This window comes from Lutjanus erythropterus, chromosome 4 (assembly GCF_056507025.1).
Source record: "Lutjanus erythropterus isolate fLutEry1 chromosome 4, fLutEry1.hap2, whole genome shotgun sequence".
NCBI classification, from domain to species: domain Eukaryota; kingdom Metazoa; phylum Chordata; class Actinopteri; order Lutjaniformes; family Lutjanidae; genus Lutjanus; species Lutjanus erythropterus.
Window position 1 is genome coordinate 2,798,537 of NC_139320.1, and position 15,761 is coordinate 2,814,297.

General features: G+C 39.7%; 1 protein-coding gene across 1 annotated transcript in view; it reads left to right on the forward strand.

Annotated features, from left to right (window-relative positions):
* The window catches only part of nf1a (neurofibromin 1a), a 115,111-nt gene that overhangs the window by 39,835 nt on the left and 59,515 nt on the right, over positions 1–15,761 (forward strand). The window contains exons 25-30 of the mRNA XM_084716775.1: positions 1,017–1,198; positions 1,287–1,498; positions 2,883–3,044; positions 3,714–3,811; positions 4,759–4,894; positions 8,185–8,247. Coding sequence (XP_084572901.1) covers positions 1,017–1,198; positions 1,287–1,498; positions 2,883–3,044; positions 3,714–3,811; positions 4,759–4,894; positions 8,185–8,247 — 853 coding nt within the window. The remainder of the gene's footprint in view (positions 1–1,016; positions 1,199–1,286; positions 1,499–2,882; positions 3,045–3,713; positions 3,812–4,758; positions 4,895–8,184; positions 8,248–15,761) is intronic.

The following is a 15,761-nucleotide window of genomic DNA, read 5'->3' on the forward strand; positions in this document are numbered from 1 at the left end:
ATGAAAACAATCAAATACAACTCATACAGCCTTCAATACATCCTGTTTCATGTAGCTAATGAACCGGTTAGTTTCTCAAAACACATGAACACATAGCACTACAAACAATAATAAAACAACAATGACTGAGAACAAACAATTGCTACACAGTAACTGAAACCACAATGACTGAACACAGACAAACAAGCATGACAAATAATACTTAAAACAATGAGTGAAATCGACAACACTGACAAAATAAAAGGAAAAGAGTGTCTACAAACTATACAAACTCCTGTTTCTCAGTGTTCACAGACTTGCTCTTTTTGGAGCCATAGTTTTGTCATTTGAACATTCAAATCGGGGCGCCTGGGAGGCTCAGTTAGTAGATTGTGCGCCCTATGTACAGAGTGTGTGAGTCCTCTGCAGGAGCTGCAGGTTTGACTCCCACCTGTGGCCCTTTGTTACATGTCATTTCCCACTCTCTCCCCTTCTCCTGTTATATCTTCAGCTGTGCGATTGAAATAGGTTTCAAAATTACCAAAAAATGTTTGTATATAAAACACAGCCCTGGGATTTCAAGTATGTGTTATTCTTCATTTACCTGACCTACTTTAACAGGTGTTACACTGCATTTGTTGACTGTCACATTTCCACTGGAATGTATTTTGTATCTTGCCGTTGGTATAATTAATCTCTTGTGTTGATCAGAGTTGTTATTAAAGTGGGTCACAGAAGAGTTTCAGATTGGACTGAGGTGTTCTCAAGTTTGGGGATGACTGCTCTATTTCCTTCTGATCAGTAATAATTTTGAAATTGTCTAATTTTTCATCCTAATGAAAAGTATATTGAAACTAAAATTATATGATAATATATAATAATGACTAAAATGTGTCAAAGCAAATGTGAAGAAATCTAAGAGTGTGTAAAAATCAAAGCTTTTTTTGTGAAACAGGACAAAGTGTCCCTGTGTGCTGATGATGAAGGACTTGGATGGAGAATCCTTTTCTAATAAGTGAGCTGTTGTTTCTGTGCAGGTACTTCACCCTCTTCATGAACCTGCTGAATGACTGCAGTGAGGTCGAAGACGAGGGACAAGCAGTGGGGGGACGGAAGAGAGGAATGTCCCGCCGCCTGGCCTCCCTCCGCCACTGCACCGTCCTGGCCATGTCCAACCTGCTCAATGCTAACGTGGACAGCGGACTCATGCACTCGATCGGTAAGTCGGCCACAGAGTTACCAAATGTTGCTTCGTATGCAGCAGAGTTTTCCCATTGGCCCCAGAGCTGACGTCTCCTCCTCCTCAGGTCTGGGGTACCACAAGGACCTGCAGACTCGAGCCACCTTCATGGAGGTGCTGACCAAGATCCTGCAGCAGGGGACGGAGTTTGACACGCTGGCAGAGACGGTTCTGGCTGACCGCTTTGAGAGGCTGGTGGAGCTGGTCACCATGATGGGAGACCAGGGAGAGCTGCCCATCGCCATGGCGCTGGCTAATGTGGTTCCTGGCTCCCAGTGGGTGTGTACCTCCTCTTTATTTACCGTTGTGGGCAGAAAACTTACACATCAATAAATATGACAGTATGTGCTCAGACTTGTAGAAAGTATCTGTACTACAACTTTTTACTTCTGTGTCATGTCAGACGTCAGATTCAACAAACACTTGTAACTTCAGATAACTGTGTAAATGATCCACCTGTGTGTATCTGAGTGTATGTACATGAGAACTGTAAATTATTATAATTAACACCCAGTAATATCATATATGGCTGCGCTTCCTGCTCCATAATCCTGCTCCTGTCAGGAAGTGTTCAGTCATTAAAATGGCATCAAAGAGAAAAAAGAACTTTACAAGTTTGGAGTTTGACGTCCTGCTTTCAGAGATCCATAAAAGAGAATCTGTCATTTTACCAGCATCAGCAGTGGAATTAAAAGAGCTGCTAAAGTGAAGAAACGGGAAAACCCGAGGGCTGTTACTGCAGTGTTACCTGAGGATCTGACTGTAACTGAAATAAAGATGAAATGTCTCAATATGAAAATAACTTCAAAGAAAAAAAAGCCTTACTACAGCAAGGGGCAAAAGATGACTGCAAGGAGGAGGGTGTCAGGGGGAAGTTTATATCATGGAGATCAAGGACAGAACCAGTGAGAATGTTCACCTGGACAGAGACTTAATAAACCTGCATGTGAAGATATACGGCCGATACACCTGACAGCAGGTAACAATAGATCATTAAATTAATGATTGGCTTTTTTTGTTAATTTACAGTTATATTATAATTTGAAGTGTAGTCAAACAAGATGATGGCATCATAATTGCTAAGTATGATTATTTTTCAAACTAAAAAAAAAATGAAATGAAATATACAGTCATTAGTGCAATACTTCTGTTTGGATACCAGCAGACTGGCTGCTCATGACTCTATGACAGGTCTGGACCTCATAACTTGTGTTTTTATCTTAAAGAAAATTCTAAATACAAGAAAATGCAATGAGTTCTTCTAAATCATTCATACACACCACTGAAAAACAAATCTGTTTGTATGAGTGGTTCTTGCATGAGGCCCAGTGTAAAAGATGTAACAAGATAAAAACTTTGTGAAAGACAGAAAAGACATAACAAGACAAAAACAGTGTAAAAGAAGTAAAAAGATGGAACAGACAAGAGAAGGAGACGAGGTCCACTACAAATGTTCTTCAGAGGATGACTTTTATACTTTGGTAAAAGCACAAGCACTGATTCAACTTCTTTACTCAAGTAAAAGTGAAAAAATACAGGCTCTAAATGTATTTTTACAGAAGAATCAGTACTTCTGCTTCAGTAAAGACTGTGTGTACTTTTGCCATCTCTGAACATGTCTCCATGTTTTCCAGCAGTGATTGTGTGTGTGTTGTATTTGCAGGATGAGCTCGCCCGAGTCCTGGTGACGCTGTTTGACTCGCGCCACCTCCTCTACCAGCTGCTGTGGAACATGTTCTCTAAAGAAGTGGAGCTTGCAGACTCCATGCAGACTCTGTTCAGAGGAAACAGCCTGGCCAGCAAAATCATGACCTTCTGTTTCAAGGTAGGAAACGCAGGACGTCTCCTGTAACGTCTACAGGGACTGAGACGATGAATATAACTTCACAGCTGTGTGACCAATACTGCAGTAAGTGGGGTTCTTACAGGTGCTGGAAATCCTTGAAAATGCTTGAATGTTAATGCAGTGTTTTCAAGGTTTAAAAAATGACTCAAACTGATGAAGCAATTATAATTTAGTCACAGTCTTGTCACTTGAAAAACATCTGGACTGATGATTGTCTGTCAATCATTGTGTCAGACCAGCCCCATATTAGGTAAACAATTGTGATTGGTCAGTTGAGATCCAGGACCGATCAAAACAGCGACCAAAATTAGCACCAGCTACAAACCACATGCTGGTAAAATAAATAAGTGGCTGATAGATTTGCTTCACTTACCACCAAAAAACAGTGGTAATCTATTGATTTGCTGGTTATTTGATTAATTGAATCAGTTAAATAAATTTTGAACCCTGACTGGAAATCTCTTTGAATAGGACAGCGGCCATTTTCTCTCATTTACGTGGCTAATACTGCCACCTTGTGGGAGTTGAGTAAAACTCCTGTTATGAAATGATTTGAAAAGTCTACAGTATGTCTGACAGAAAATATCTGCTTCAAAACACATGTACGTATGTATATTATTGACTATATTATCTGTGCTCTGATGTCAGGTGTATGGGGCAGCGTACCTGCAGAAGCTGCTGGAGCCTTTATTAAGAGGGGTCATCACCACCCCTGAACACATCAGCTTTGAGGTGGATCCTACCAGGTGAGTTCCTGCATCTCACCACTGACAACATGGACAATTCATATTCTCAGAGATTCGGTGTCAAAAATAAATGATCCAGACTAGACCGTAGCCTTTTGTCACTCATCTATAGAAGTTACTTTTAGCCTCTTTACATAATGAGTTTAAAGGGATAGTTACCCCCAAAATGAAAATTCAACCATTATCTGCTCACCCTCATACCGACTGAAGGTCAGGTTTAGTTTTTTAGTCCACAAAACTCTGCTGGAGTTTCATAGGAAACAGTGTTGAAGAAGCTCCCAAACAATGGAAGTGAATGGTGACAAACAGAAAAAAGATCCCAAAGAAACAAAACATAAAATGCCTCCATACTGCTCGTCTGGTGTAATCCAAGTCTCCCAAAGCCCTAACAGGCTGTTCACTCACATGTACACACCGTCACACTGCACACACCCAGTTTAGACTAGGGGTGGGAGAAGTGACACACATCGCAGCATTGAACAGCTTAAACCACGGCTTTGGTGAAGAAAATCACTCTCTGCCCTGTCGATTTCACCTCAAAACTCCATGTCTGCTCTGTATCCTGCACAGTGATGTCTTCCCCCAGAGCCCACGGTGCAGCAGAGAGGCTTCTCTCCACTGCTGTAGACCTAACATTAACACAGCGGAGCACTCCGCCTCCTCCCCGTTTTTTATTTTCATACAGGCCTGGAGACTATATGGTGCTTTCAAATTGATGAATTCATTAATTGTAGCTCTCTGTATCGAAATCGCATCGAATTGTGAGGTAGCAAGAGATTCCCACCCCTAGTTCAGATGGTTTGCATGTGAACGTGGCTCCAAGCTAAGGATCTACAGTGAAGATTCAGACTAAAACCTGGACTGCAATCAGCATGAGGATGAGTAGATCATGACTGAATTTTCATTTTTAAGTGAACTACGATTGAGCTCCTTGTTTGTCTCTTCAGGTTGGAACAAGGCGAGAACCTGGAGGAGAACCAGAGGAACCTGCTGCAGATCACCGAACGCTTCTTCCAGGCTATCATTGGTTCATCGAGCGAGTTCCCCCCACAGCTGCGCAGTGTCTGCCACTGTCTTTACCAGGTACACCCCTCCCACCCTCCACCCCCCGCCCCCTCTCTAATTCACCACGGCCCCCAGCTGCTCACCCAGCCTCTCTGCTCTTACCTGTGTGTGTGTGTGTGTGTGTGTGTGTGTGCAGTGTCACATGTGGAGCTGCTGCCTCTCCACTCTGAGGTGTCCTGACGCTGCTCCACTCACTGCTCCCCACATCACACCCGTCACTGCACAGCTGCACACACCTTTAACTGTACACACATCCACACCTTTGTGTTCATCATTCTCATCCTCTCAGAGCTCCATATGCTCACTGTTTACTCCTCGACATTTAGAAATGTCACCACGGGACACTAAACTTGTAGGTGACTGTAAAACAGGCCTTGTTTTCTAGCTTTTGCCATCGTGACAGTTAACCGTCAGAACAAAAGTCCATCCAGTACAAACACTTGCAGCAGGAATACTGCATAGTAATGACTGCAGCTCATGATGGTTGTCATGATCCAGTAAGCTAAGTAACTGATTATTTGAACTATAAAATATTAGAAAGTCAGCTTACTGTTATACTTCACTGGGAAACACAGGAAACACATTTGAGAAATTGGACCCAGAGAATTTTTGTCATTTGATAAAATAGTGACTTTAGAGACAGTTCACTCCAAAATCAAAAATACATATTTTTTCCCTGGTCTGTAGTCCTGATTATCCCTCTAAATAGTTTTGGTGTGAGTTGCAGAGTTTTGGAGATATCAGCTGTAGAGATGTCTGCCTTCTCTCCAATAGCAGGTTCATGCAGGAACTACTTTCCTTTGTACTAGACAGAAAACTGTTTCTACGTGAAACAAGTCACAATTAAGTCTGTGAATTATCTTGAGTAACCAGGTCAGGATTTTTGGAAAGAGACTGGTTTTGAACAGAGCTTCAACCACCTATTTAATAATTGATTTAGGGCTGCAACAATTATTTTCATTAACGTTTAATCTGTCAACCAGTGACCAGTGGTGATTAATGTTTATTTTTTGGTGCTTCAAGCACCACAAGTTGAGTGATATTGATTCCCATTATTATATATTATGGAGAGAAGACAGACATCTCGGCAGCTGATATCTGCAAAACTCTACACACCAAAAAATTAGGATGGATAAACAGCACTACAGATAACACATCCTGATACAAATGACATGTTAATACCAGGTGGAGACAAGTGGAGACAGAGTCTTACTGATGATGGCAAAGCTGATAAAACAAGGCTCTGTTAACTAAAAAAAAAAAAAAACACGTTCACATGGGCAAAAACAGGCTTCTCTGTTCTAGTTTTCTACAGTACTGGATAAAATTCTCCCAGACTACACTATAGTGATCCTCCTGTCAGACATGTGATTGGAAAAAAAATCCAAACTGTGATCACACCTAATCCTGTACATTGAGACTGTGTTCTGTTCATCACATCAGATGAGTGGAGAAAAATATCATCCCCAAGTCTGTCGTATCAGCTGATGATCATTAGGATCTGTGATGTCTGCAGAAAGATTTTGTTGAAAATTTTTTGATAAATTTTACAAAACAAGCTCCCGATTAATGAAAATGCTAACAGTGTAGTCTGACTCACTGGATGCACAGTGCCAGTATAAGTCTGCCATTGGTTGCTTGTTCAAGTGGCATATGTCTATGTTCCCCGGGAAACAAGAACAACCTCCACCCTGAAAACAGCAAATCAGCACCTGAGATACCAGTGGTACAAATGTAAACAAACTAACAGCTGTTACCTTTTCTTTTGCAGTGATGTAGTCATTTAAATACCAGAGCTCACCTCCTGACATGCGAACGTTCCACCAAAACAAGTTCCTCCTTGACACTATTTTATTTTCTATAGTGTATGATCCAAAGTGCATGGTGCAAGTGCGTTTAGGTGTATCCAAATCCACCTTTGCTAGTTAAATGGTGCACAATCTGGGAGCGAAGTAAGGTGCAAAGGGGTCGTATTTAGACCAATCAGAGTGTCACATCCCATTTAAAACCCAGGTGTGCCTGGCCTCACCTCATTTTAAGACTAACACCCATGGGTGCGAGTACATCTGCTACTTATAGAAAATGGGTGCTTTGCATGAAAGTGACAACTGCGTCGGTTGGAAACTAGCAATGACAGTTGTGCTGTGAGGTGCACTGCTTTGCACGGGGTGTAAGATGGATGGATGAGTAACATGTCCCAACTAGGGCTGAACAATTTTTAAACGACAAGCAATATGTAATTGTGATTATTTTGACTGATATTACAATTGTGATATGTTATGCAATATTAGAGGTAATGATAATTTTTACATCATTATTCTTATTTGATGGAAAAAAAAAAACATGTTGAAATGACTGGTGTGATTATTTAATTATTTATTTTGCAGGAATCTGTACCAAATGATGTTATTTTTAAGTCTGTAGAATCTGATGTGTAGGACAGGACACCTCTGCCTCACCACATTCATTCATTTTAAACATTTTCTGACACACATTTTGCCTTTCACAAATGTTGCTGCTTGTGCGATTTAAAAATTTCAGACCCTTATTGCGATTTCACTAAAATTTAAATTAATTTTGCAGCCCGTCCCAACTGTCCATGCCAAAGTCTAACCATGGATTAGGTGTGATCACAACGTAGGGAGACAACAACTGACAGGCCTGCATCACCAAATATATTTACCATATCATATAATAGTCTAAGCTCAACACACACACAAACACACACAGAGTTTGACTGTTTTCCGCCTAAATGAAAAGCAGCTTCACACTGCTGCTGCTGCTCCTGCTGCTGCTGCTGCCGCCTCGCCAACAAGAAGCTCCGCAGTTCTGTCTGCTCACACTCAACACCTGACTGAACAGACTGTTGATACGTTCCACAGTTTACTACAGTGAGTCAGAACGCTTCAGACCCACACACATTAAGAGTGCTCTGGGTTCCTGATGACAGATTGTGTATTTTCCATGTGTTGACATCTTTGATTTCTCATTCTCCATCTTGGATTTCCTTTTGCAACTGTGTACACACACACACACACACACACACGCATACACACACACACTAACACTAATACAGTGTGCTGAAGTCAGACCACGCCAGCGCATGCATTGACACGCTTCCAGTCCCCTGAGCAGTGATGAACACTTTTCTAACAGCAGTTTTGATTTCTCTGTGTTTTACTAGATTGACTGTGTGTGTGTTCCCCTTGAGGAGTTAGGGCTGTGCTACCTGTGTGTGTGTGTGTGAGTGTGCGAGTGTGTGTGTAGCTGGTGCTGTGACCATGATTGTGCTCATCTCTGTTCTGTAGGCTACTTGCCACTCTCTACTGAATAAAGCAACAGTAAAAGAAAAAAAGGAAAACAAAAAAGCAGTAAGTTTGGAGAATCTACTTTCCCTCAGACACTTTTCCCCCTAAAGCAAAAAAGCCTTTTTTGCATTTTATTCATTTGATTTTTTTTGATTTCTTCATTTTTAAAAATTTGGTTTTAATTTGGTGTTTCTCTGGAAATGTTTTATTCTTTTCTCCATATTCAACTTTGTGTACAACCCTCTCTTAAAATCATTGTACTAATATCGGCGCCATTTGATGTATCTTCAATTAACAGTTCCCAGGAAACTGTGGCATTCTCTCTTCTCTTTTCTTTCTGGACTCTCTGTTTGCACTCCTGGAGACATTTTCTCAGAACATTTCATCAAATCATGTTTCTCCATCTTATATGGCTCTTTAACAAATCATCTCTCTCACACACAGACACACACACACACACACACACACACACACACACACACACCTGCACGCCTCACCTGCCTCAGCTGACATGGCTTTCTAAAAGACATGAATGTCTTCAGATGAAATATTCTGATAAACTGGCCTCCGTCTGTCAGGGGTTGGATTCCTCAGCTGTATGGTCTCCTTTCTCCCACCATATATGAAGAGCAGTGTTTTTGAATGTGAGAGTGTGATTTTCTACATTCACGTTTGATTTCCAGTGCCCTCCATCAGAACCACGTCGCTCGCACTCCAATACAGCTGATTTTGCTGAAACCACTTTTGCTTGATTATAATTTGATCACATTTCATCCTTTCTCACTTCTTTTACTTCAAATCCATTTCAAAAAGTGCAGTTTGTTAAAATGATTTCTATACATGCTGCACAATACAGTGCAATATCCAAATCACACAACAATGCAACTGCACTGCAGTTATTTGATAAAGGAAATGTGTGAGAAAACAGCATTATAGTGAGGTACTGTAGAGCTGCAGAGATGACCTGGATTAAAAATCTTGTTCTCCAGATGAAAGAAAACATGTTTGTTTGGTTCAGACCTCAACTAATGTCACACCATCACTATTTTAATAGGTTTTTCAGTGAATATGAAAACTGTTAAGCAGAAATGATCATTTCTGCTAATTTTATCACAATTTGAGTAAAAGTAATTGCAGTATCACTTTTTTTACCATATTGTGCAGCACTAATACATAGTTAGGATTATGTGAAGCTGCAGTGTTGAACACATTACTGAAGCATGTCATTAAAGAAGTGGCTGTGAATCATTTTACGGAAATTATTATACCAAAAAAAAAAATTATAAAATAATGATACCAAAAACTGAAGATATGATAAAAAGTTCACAATATGATGCTTATCACAATATTAAAGAACAAAGAAAACTGACAACTTGAAAAAATGAATTAGTATTAAAATTTGTTTGTATAAAACTTCACTTCTGTAATTAATGAAACAGAAGAACAGAAGTAGTCATGACCTAAGGATGTGCAAAAAAACCGGCATGACAATGAATGTTTGAATTATATATGTACAACTACAAAACACAGAAATAATATAAAAGTAGTCAAATTAAATAATTCGACTTGGGATACTGTTAGATCTTTAGACATAATGTTAATTAGCCAAAGGTAATGTCATCTGCTGCAAGACTTAATATTAATCAAAACTAACGCGGATTTCAGAAAAACAAGAAGCACACACAGTGGGCACAAAAAATGAAATGAAATGAAAATGAAAACAAAGAAATACAAAGACAATATGTAAAGGATAGTGGAAACAGTATAATTAAGTTTATACATCAAGAAATAATTGAACAACATGAATTAAATGCATGCAGTGGATTTCCTTTTCAAACTCTCTAAAGTTTACAAGCTGTTGATGACATGAACCTTTATGTTCCACATCTGTACAGCAGGTTATCTGTGGAAGAACTGACCATGTTCTGTCTTATACAAAGGAAGGTGAAGAGGATCAACCTGTTTAATGCTACATGAGTGAACTTCACAATAAAATCTGAAGAAGTTACAAAAGGATGATGGTAAAGACAAGGACAAAAAAAAAAGTAATATTTTCTGAACAGGAGAGCTGAGGCCTCGGCAGAGTGTGAGAGAGTTTCCAGTCTTACAAATAATTTTTCTATCAAAAACACCTAAACTTAATGAAGGATAGAGGGGAATGTATTTGCCCAAACAATATTACCATAAATAAAATGGGGATAAATCATGGAATAATAAAAAGTTAATAAACAATTTTATTTATCACCTTTTATATCACCCAATAAAAGAGGTGGTCAGTGCTTATGAAACATGAACAGAAGAGCAGAAGAACAGAGTAATGTTACCTTAAAGACATGTACATGACCATCTACAGATAGAACAGGAGATAAAAAGATTCCAATAACAGACACATGATGGCACCATTAGAATAAGCATGATTTCTGCCAAATGGGAACTGGATCCATAATGGAACTGGCTACTGGAACCCAACCCTGTATGCAAGCTGCATTGTCCAGGCACTTGCATGCTGTGTGTGTGTATAAATGGATTAAAAAGTCTGTCCACTGGGGGGCAGATCAGGGCTGCATCATTCCTGGCCAACATCAGAATATCATCTCATCATTCACGCAGTAAACACACATGGCAATGCTCAGGCAGGATCAGAGGTTGTTGTTGAGACACACAAGTAAAGGCAAAGCAAAGACAAGCTTTATTTACAGTAGTTTGTCTTCAGACTAACTGCCTTTATATTTGAAGCTGCTGTTAGAGAGCACACAGCCACGGCTCTGAGTTATAAGGAAGTCTGTCAGAGACGTCTGTTATAAGCAGTTGCTCTTCACCAGCCATCCAAGATTTCCTCATCTTCTTTGTGTGCTTCATGTATCTTTATCTAAGTATTAATAGAGAGCCAAAGTCACGTCCCATGAGACTGAAATTTGGGGACACATGCTGTTGGAACTGTGCAATGAATTACTCACATGATGTTTGTCAATTTAAAACGTTATTTTACAAGTCTCAGTTATAGTTTCATTTAGTTTTGTATGAACTACACTTACTACTCTCATCTCGCACAATGTTCGTCACCAGTCTCACTGCCCCCTGTAATGTTATCTTACCTTGAGTGTTTGATCAGTGACTCCTGGTCCTTCTATCAGCTGTGATGACAAAGGATCAATAAGACCTGTAGTTGTGTGACTATATCCCAGTACAAAAACACACAGGTATTGATAGGTTTTCGGATCAAAACCGCCCTGCCAGGACTGTGTAATACATGTGTAATTGCCATTACCATTCCCATCTGCAGATACAGCATCCCATAATGCCATTTACAATGTGTAGCAGAGAGCGGCATACTAAGATCTCTTAACTTGTTCTGTACTTCTTATTCTCAACTCATATTATACTTTACTGTTTCTATCTTATCTGTACCATTTATTTTCAATTTAAGTATTCTTATTATTATGTAATATTATTTTTTATGTAATTCTTGTATTTAACTTTAACTCTTAAACCTTTTAAGTTATCTTCTTGTCCTACCACGCTGCAACGCCAACTTGAATTCCTGTGTACTTTATACATTGGGTGATTAAAGTGGTTCTGATTCTGGAGGGAGAAGATCATGACATCACTAATGTGACTTAGACAACAGTTTTATGATCAAATACAAATTTCTTGATGTGAAAAATTATCTTTAAAATTGGCAAACATCATATGTGTAATTCATGGCACAGTTCAAACTGGATCAAAAATAATTTGTCTAGACTACAATTTGTATATTTCCAGAGTTAGGTCCCATGGTGGTTCACCAGAAGGGGTGTGACTTCACCTCTCTGTTGATAAAACAGTTGAAACATTCACCGGTTCGTCTCGATATGAGCTGGTGCCTGTAGCTCCGATGCCTCTCTCACTGCATGCACTAGAGCTAGAAATAAGGACAAGTCCTCCCTTCCCTCAGGACAGAAGTCTTTTGCTTCTCGGTGTCTTGACCAGATCATTTAAATAGTGTTACACATATCTTGACTTCAGTGCCACCATGTCTCCTCGTTGTCTTTCTGTTGACTGACTGTTTGCATTCATGCTACCTCTGAATATAGAATTAAATGGCAGAATTGCACCCCATGTGCTTTTGTGGTCATATAAATTGAAAAAGAAAACTTTCACTGCATTTCTGGTGGTTTGTTACACAGAACCATCTGGGAAGTTGTGTGTAGAAACTGGTTGGAAAAGGGCACACACTTTCAAAAAACACCATGTATGCTTCTCGGTGTCATCACACCTAAAACCACACCTGTAGCTGCCAGTAGTGCCTCCTAGGATGCTGACTGGCTGCACCACTTTCTGCTGCCAACCTTCCTCACAATTAGCAAGCTTGCTGACAGTCTGAGCAGGAGGAGACACTTCAGCAGGAGTGTAGTTTAAACCCCAAACACACACACACACACACACACACACACACACACACACACACACACACACACACACACACACACACACACACACACACACACGTTTATGAAAGCAGGACATATTTGAAATGGCGTGATAGTGGCTGGGTCACTGGAAAATGTGAATATGAAATTAGGAAATGATGCTTTTACATTGAAAAGCCAGGGTTCTTAATATATGTCTGGAAAAAATAGCATACAACTGGTGTCTGAATGAAGAAGTGAAAATTCACCCTAAAACCTCAGATACTCTTCATTTTTTACTGTTCAGGCTGGTTTTCATCCTACCAACAAGATTGACATCAGTCTACATCTGTGTGTGTTGACTACAGAGGCAGGCCCAGGTGGGGTTAGCCTAGCTTAGCACAAAAGACTAGAAGCTACTGTAAGTTAAACATATCCAAGACAGATATGTTTTGTATTCTTTCATCAGATGGTTTGTAGAAGGCTAAAAGCTTTCCATAATTCATTTATAGGATAATGAACAAAAAGATGTTTTGGGTGGACTTTCTCTTACCTGATGCCTCGGCAAGGACAGTAGTGCTTTGGGCTGTTTGGTTAGCTGCCGTAGCTCAGTGTCGCTCCGTGTGCAAACATCTCTGCCTCTACAGTCAGAGGACAGCTAATGTTGGATGGAAGCGTCAGTGTAGAAACACTTTAGGCTTCCAGTTTGATTGAGCTGAGCTGCTGCAGTGCAGAGAGACTGCTGAATGAGACCAAGACAAACTGCTAAAGTGAATTCATTGAAGCTGTGTTGAAGGAAACGTAGAGATTTGAATTTTGGCTCTAACAGTCTGTAGTTTCTGTGTTTGCCAATATGTTTTGGCCACAAATTTTGGCTTAATAATTTGAGCAGCCTTCTCAGGATGCAGCATTTAATGAACAAGTAATAACATCTAACATCTATCTTTTTTTGTTTTCACTCATCCACTACTGACACCACAAAATATGACAGCAGTGTCCTTCCTGCAGCAGTACCTCCACTTCAGGACTGCTGAACTTTTTCTTACGTTTGAAGTCCGGTATTCCACCATCTTTAAATTTTTGTTTGAATTCTTGACTTCTCTCTCAACACATAGCCCTTCAGTCTCATGCACTTATACAGAACTTGGCAGGGCGTTTACCTACATTTATTGGAATAGATAGATAGGTAGGTAGATACATAGATACATACATAGATAGAACTTTATTGATCCCAAACTGTGAATTTCTTGTGTTACAGCACCAAGTCATCAGTCATAGTATGTGGACAGTAAATGTACATGTATAGACCAAAAGAGAAAAAATGGATCAAAAGATAAAAATATCTGACAATATATAAAATGCATAGAAGATAAAACAGTGCTAAAATGTAAAAATATACAAGAGTAATATAAAGGATACACTACACCAAATCTAAAATACAAAAATGCAGAAAAAGAATAACACTTATATACATAAGAGGCAGTGAGGCAGAGTGGGATTGGAGACAAAATGTGCAATATGGCTGTTAGATGTGCAGTTAGTCATGACATAGGAACATTCATCGTTACAAGAACACAGGCAGTTTAAGAACACCGCATGAATTGAAAGGACCTTTCTCAAGAACAAATTTAAGAAAAAAACCTAGGAAGACATTGTTAAATTAAACCCATTGTTCCTTAAACCTGAATAACATAAACCTGTCCTACATGTCTTAATCACACCTCTGTCAAATTCAGAATGTTGTCATAGTCTGTTATGAAAGTGGAAAATTAGTGTGCATGTAAGTGTAGTCACTGATGGAAGGAGAGTCTTTTGGGAGTGTAGTCTATACGACCGACACACTCCTCTGATTTAAGTTTGACCCGACTGCAGTTTGAGGCTCTTGTGTTTGTGATGATATAAATCACAGTGATGTGACACATTTAATGAGTGTAGAGAGAACAGGGCCCTTGGGAGCTGAGCTTGAGATAATGGAATCCAGTTCTCAGTCATGAAGTCAGTTATAAGTTGATTTCTTTCCACAAGGCTTCATTGTTGTCTGCAGCCACTCCATCTCCTGTCCTTTACTTTAAAACATGGCAAAGGTGAAGGACTTCCTTTAGGATTTTTTTTGATGAATGCTTAATTTGCAGTTCAGTTTAGAATGGCATCATTCTAAATCTGTCAGAAAACACCCGTGTCACACCACCTCTACCATACAATGTGGTTTTAACGTTTGCTTTGCCAGTATCATTACTTCATTTTAAAGTCATTTTTAAGCCACAGCAGGGTGCCCAACTTCCTGGAAAATCTGAAAAATTGAGAAGAAATGCAAGAAGTCCTGCAGTAACCAGCAGCTGTTAGGAAAGTTAGGTTCAGTTTATGATGGTGTCGTGGCAGTACTGGAGTGAAATACTCACAGAGGTAAGCTACTGAATGCACACAGGTTTTATAAAACTGCTCCTGTGCATCAGAGCACTTGACTGACAGGTAGCTGTAGCTGCAGACATGCAGGTACTGATCCAGACTGCTGCACCAGCATCTGTATGGGATCTAAGCAGGTGTGTCATCAAATATTGATCCTACTTTACCAGTAGAGAAAGCCAAACCGTCCCAGTCCAGTTTATAACTGACAATGTACTGGAAAATGATCTCCTGAAAACAGAGGAAGCTCAGCATAGGTGGTTTGTTGGACAGTGAATGTCTGGGTGTGTGTGCTCATGCATGCAGATACAGTATGTGTTGTGTGGGTTAACGTCAGCACTCCCTTTATCGGACACGGCTCCTTCTGATTTCTATGCTTCTTAGTCTTAAACAGCCCTGAGTTTACCATTATTCTGAGGGTTGTTCTAGTACCAGTCCAGTACCAGTATCAGAGATGCCCCCAAACAGTCTAACATGCTGGATGAGGTATTGGTGAGTTCACCCTGAAACTGAACACAGCAGCATCCTGTACACCAGTTTATTTATTTTTTAATCTGAGCCCGACCATACAACAATTATAGAAATATTGATGATGATGATTCTGCTGACGATGATGATTATGATAACTTTATCAGAACAAGTCTGAATTTTTTTCTTGTGTCACAGCAGCTCAATGTTCAACATGACAGATGACAAACGTTTAGAAAAGAAACAAAATACTAGGGCTGCAACTAACAATAATATCTTTGATTTATCAATTAATTAATCCCGTCACAATCTTGAATC